The sequence below is a fragment of the Propithecus coquereli genome, unplaced genomic scaffold (genome assembly GCF_000956105.1).
Source record: "Propithecus coquereli isolate 6110/MARCELLA unplaced genomic scaffold, Pcoq_1.0 Scaffold322, whole genome shotgun sequence".
NCBI lineage: Eukaryota > Metazoa > Chordata > Mammalia > Primates > Indriidae > Propithecus > Propithecus coquereli.
The window spans coordinates 471,392-475,472 of NW_012148864.1; the positions used below are offsets into that span (position 1 = coordinate 471,392).

The 4,081-nt window shown below is 43.1% G+C and overlaps 1 protein-coding gene across 1 annotated transcript in view; it reads left to right on the forward strand.

The window, feature by feature from the left end:
* ADAM19 (ADAM metallopeptidase domain 19) overlaps positions 1 to 4,081 on the forward strand; it is an 84,896-nt gene that overhangs the window by 2,491 nt on the left and 78,324 nt on the right. Inside the window, exon 2 of the mRNA XM_012650377.1 lies at positions 1,676 to 1,761. Within this exon, the coding sequence (XP_012505831.1) occupies positions 1,676 to 1,761 (86 nt within the window). The remainder of the gene's footprint in view (positions 1 to 1,675; positions 1,762 to 4,081) is intronic.

The window sequence follows — 4,081 nt, forward strand, 5'->3', positions numbered from 1 at the left end:
TGTTTAAAAGATTCTAGACTGAACCTAGTACTGAGGAATGTGTCTTAAAATCCAGAGCCACCAGGGCAGGGACCATGCCTATCTTTTGTCTTCATGAATATTAAGTACCCAGCGTAATACTTGGCGCATAGTTAAGTACTGAGAAAATATTTGACAAATAAATGAATGCATTGTTTCTGATTTTTACTAGTCTGATGAAAGTGGTGTTAGTCCTATGAGATTATTTTTTAGGATATATTTTAACGAAAGTGCGTTATGTCAGTCATCTGAAAGGAAAGTTAATAATCACTCATAATCTCGCCACTCTAACAGGGCAACAGTGGCCATCTTTTTACCACTCTATATACTATGTGATTGATGTGGTTAGTTTAGAAAGAAGAGATTTTGGAGTCCTCACCCCGGTACCCAGGAGCCCTATGGATTTGGTCTGTTCTTGTGGAGACTAATTTACTTAGGTCTTGGGACATTACCATTTCATTAATGTGGTTTGTAGCCGGTGTTTGAGTTCTGCACTGCCTTGAACAAGTCTCTAGTGGTTTCAATTCTCTTTCTTGCAAAAGAGCACTTGTGCTGCCTACCTCCCAGGGTTGTCGTGAGGATGAAGGAGAACTGGGTGGTGAGAGGGATCTGGAGAGTAGGAAGTGAAATACAAATGCAAACTTGCCATTAGGAAGCTCAAGTTACTGTATTGATGCTCCGCAGAGTAGGAGGCAACTTCGCTTTGACTGTCTCTAATAAAGCTATGAGATGGGCAGGTGGGTATCATTGTCTTCATTTCTCTGGGAGAACAATACCCATGGGCGTGCCCATACCTTCCGAATATGCCCAGAATCCCACTGCTTTATTCCTCTCCACTGACATCATTCTAGTCTGAGCCACCACTATCTCTCACCAGGGCTCCCGAAGCTTTCCAGCCTTGCCTTCCTGCTTCAGCTCTCACTCCTGCCCCCATCCCCCACGCCATCCCCATTCTCCACCAAGCAGGCAGAGTGATCTTTTTAAACCTAACACAGATCATATTGCTCTGTGTTTAAAACATCCAGTGCCTTCCAAGTCTATTTATAATAAAATCCAGACACTTTCCATGGCCTCTGCATGATCAGACCCATGGCTGCCTTGCTGACCACATCCCTTACCAATTTCCTCTCTCGTTTACTCGACTCTAGCCACCTCTACCTTCTGCTTGTTCCATAGACAGGCCAAATCCACTTCTGCTCAGCAGGGCCATTGCACATTCTGATCCCTCTCCCTGGGGCTCTCTCCCCCTAGATCTTAGCATGGTTCCTTCTTCTGGTCCCTCAGTTCTCTATTAAATGCCATCTTTGCTGATCATCCTGTCAAAAACCGGCACCCCCGGGCTAGGTGTCTATGTATTCCGCGACCCTAGCTTATTTTGTCCAGAGTCCTCGGCACTATCTGAGAGTGTTCATTGTCTGTCTCCCACATGTAGAATGTAAACTTTGTGAGTGCAGAGACCTCATTTGTCCTGTTTACCACTATGTTGCTATCACCTAGACAGGTGCCCGGCCCACAGTCAGTGCCAAGAGCCTGGAATCCAGCATGTTTTCTTCTAAAGGCCCAGCGAGGACTGCTGTTGTCACAGAAAGTGCATGCCTGGCTCAGCTAGGTACAGAGGTGTGGGATTCCAATGGTTACGTATTTTTTCTGTTGGCAGGAGGAAGTGGGGAAGGCAGCCCCCAGCTACAGCATGAACTAATAATACCTCAGTGGAAAACTTCAGAAAGCCCCATGAGAGAAAAGGTAAGACTTCAAAAGCTCTCATTTTTATTGGCAAGAGTTGATGACGAGAGGGTTGGGGCCACTTAACTTTCTTAGAAGCCTAGTCATCACCATTAGTTCTGTTTCTGGCCCACTTTTTCCTCTTTGTGTGTCAGCTTTGGATATCACAGATGGGACTTTCCTTCATTGTGTGACAAACTTCTAGAACACTTCCAAATGCTATTAGTTGAGGAAATGAAAATTCATATTGATGCTGACACAAGCTAAGTGCAAATGTGTTGGTGTCACAAAAATCACCTACTCTCTATTGGAATCCATTAAATATTGCCATTGTTATTTTTGCTCTGCATAACGCATGCTTTATTTTAGTGATGGGATAATGTACTTGGAGAGAAAAAGGATAATCTAAATTATTTTTAATAAGAGGCAGAATAGGGACCTAGGATGAGGGAGTATATCTTCAAATCCAGTAGACTCCCCTGGCTAGAATACCAGCAACATGCATAGGCTTTATCAAAGGGATTGGAAACAAAACAGAAAACATTATCCTGTTTTTGCACAGAGGACCTGCTCATCTAGGATATTCTTGGTGGTTCTGGTTTTTATAGCTCAAGTGAGACGTGAAAGAGCTAGAAAGAAAGATGTGGTTGTTGTGTGCCAGTAACCAGCTGTGTGACTCTCTAGTTTCTAAAGAACTTGAGTTTCCTCATTTATAAAATGGGGCTTAGAGAAAATAAAGAGGAAGAGAGCTGGGGAGAGGGGTTGGTAATAAGATCTCTTTTGGTTCAAATGGTTTGTGATTTATTGGGCAATATACAGGAGCAAGATTATAGTAGGAAAGAGATGTGTCAGGAAAGACTTCAGACGTTGTGGCTCTCGAGTCTGGAAAGATAAGTGGAGAGGAGAAATGCCTGGCGTCCTTGAAGTTATGGCTGGAGTAATACAGATGTGTCCCAAAAGGCTCCAACTTGGATTCACCAAGGGAACTTATAGTGAAAATTTCAGGACAAAAGAAAGCAAGTTCCATTTTGTTCTAAAGGTAATAAATGCATGGAACTCATTTCATTGAAAAGTAGGAGAAACTTAAGGAAAAAATAGCTCCAGGAAAAGTCTAGACAAGTTAATGGATGGCCATCCTTGAGCAGATTATTTTTAAAACTTAAGATCTTGGATATTGCAGCCTATCCATTATTGACTGGGGAATGGATCTGGTACTTTTTATAGAGGCCTCTTTGTTCCCTCCAGATGTAGGTGCCGGGCATCCTCAGGAAGGGCCTGAGAAACAAATTGGAAGACCGGATCCTGTCTTTGTCCCCAGCCATTGTCCGCCCAGAATGTGGGTCATTGTATTCTGTAGGAATAATCAGCACAGTGCCTGGCACCATAAATATCTGCCAAATCAACAAATGAATGAATGTCAGAGAAAGAGAGTAGAAGCTGGGTTTTGCTCAGGCCTCTTATTTATGTAATTTGTTCATACATTAAACATTAATTGAACACTTACTGTATACTAAATATTGTACTGGATCTTAAGGGGGATGCAAATGTAAAGGACAGGTTTCCAATACCCTAGGGAGGTGCAGGTCTATTTAATCTAGCCCTAAGGAAAAAGGACTTTTAACCCTTCCCTAGGGGAAGCATAAATACTGGGTCAACTCTCTGCACTTCCTAGGAGAAGTGATGGTGCCCCTTCCTAGCACAGACTGGCGTTACTTGAGAAAAGCCAGTCAGTAGAGCTGGACAGGGAAGCTCCATGGATCCTAAAATGCAGTTTCATTGTTTTGCTTGAAATGTCCCATGGAGACAAGGAACATCATATTTTAAGTATCAGTGTCTGAACACCTTCCAGAACGGAGAGAATTATTTTTGTATTACTCACATAAAAATAAATATTAGTACTCATGTTGCAGCTTGTGTCTCTTTGGGGGAGAGGTGATAGTGCTTTGATTTGATGGTCACCTACCTCTTGGATAAGAGAATTGCTAAGCTCTGTTGCTGTGTGCTCGTTCTTAAATGCCCACTTGGAGCTGTGTCCCTGCTGTTCAGTGTGACTCTGGTCACTTGCTCCAGAACTCTCCAGAGCAGAGTGGCAAAGGATCACAACCAGAACAGGTGCTGGCAAAGCTGAATCAGGGCATCAGAAACAGAGAAGTGAATCTGTTAGTGAAAGTTATTGGGCAAGCGTCTACCCCAGCTTCCTACTCCCATGGGTTTGAAATGTCCCTTTTTCAGATGAAGTAATAGGATTAATTAGGCAATAGAGTTGCCCAAGAGTCTTTGATGAGAACATTTAGATCTCATCAGAGTCCTTGGTCACCTGAAAGTCTCAGGAATGTCCAGA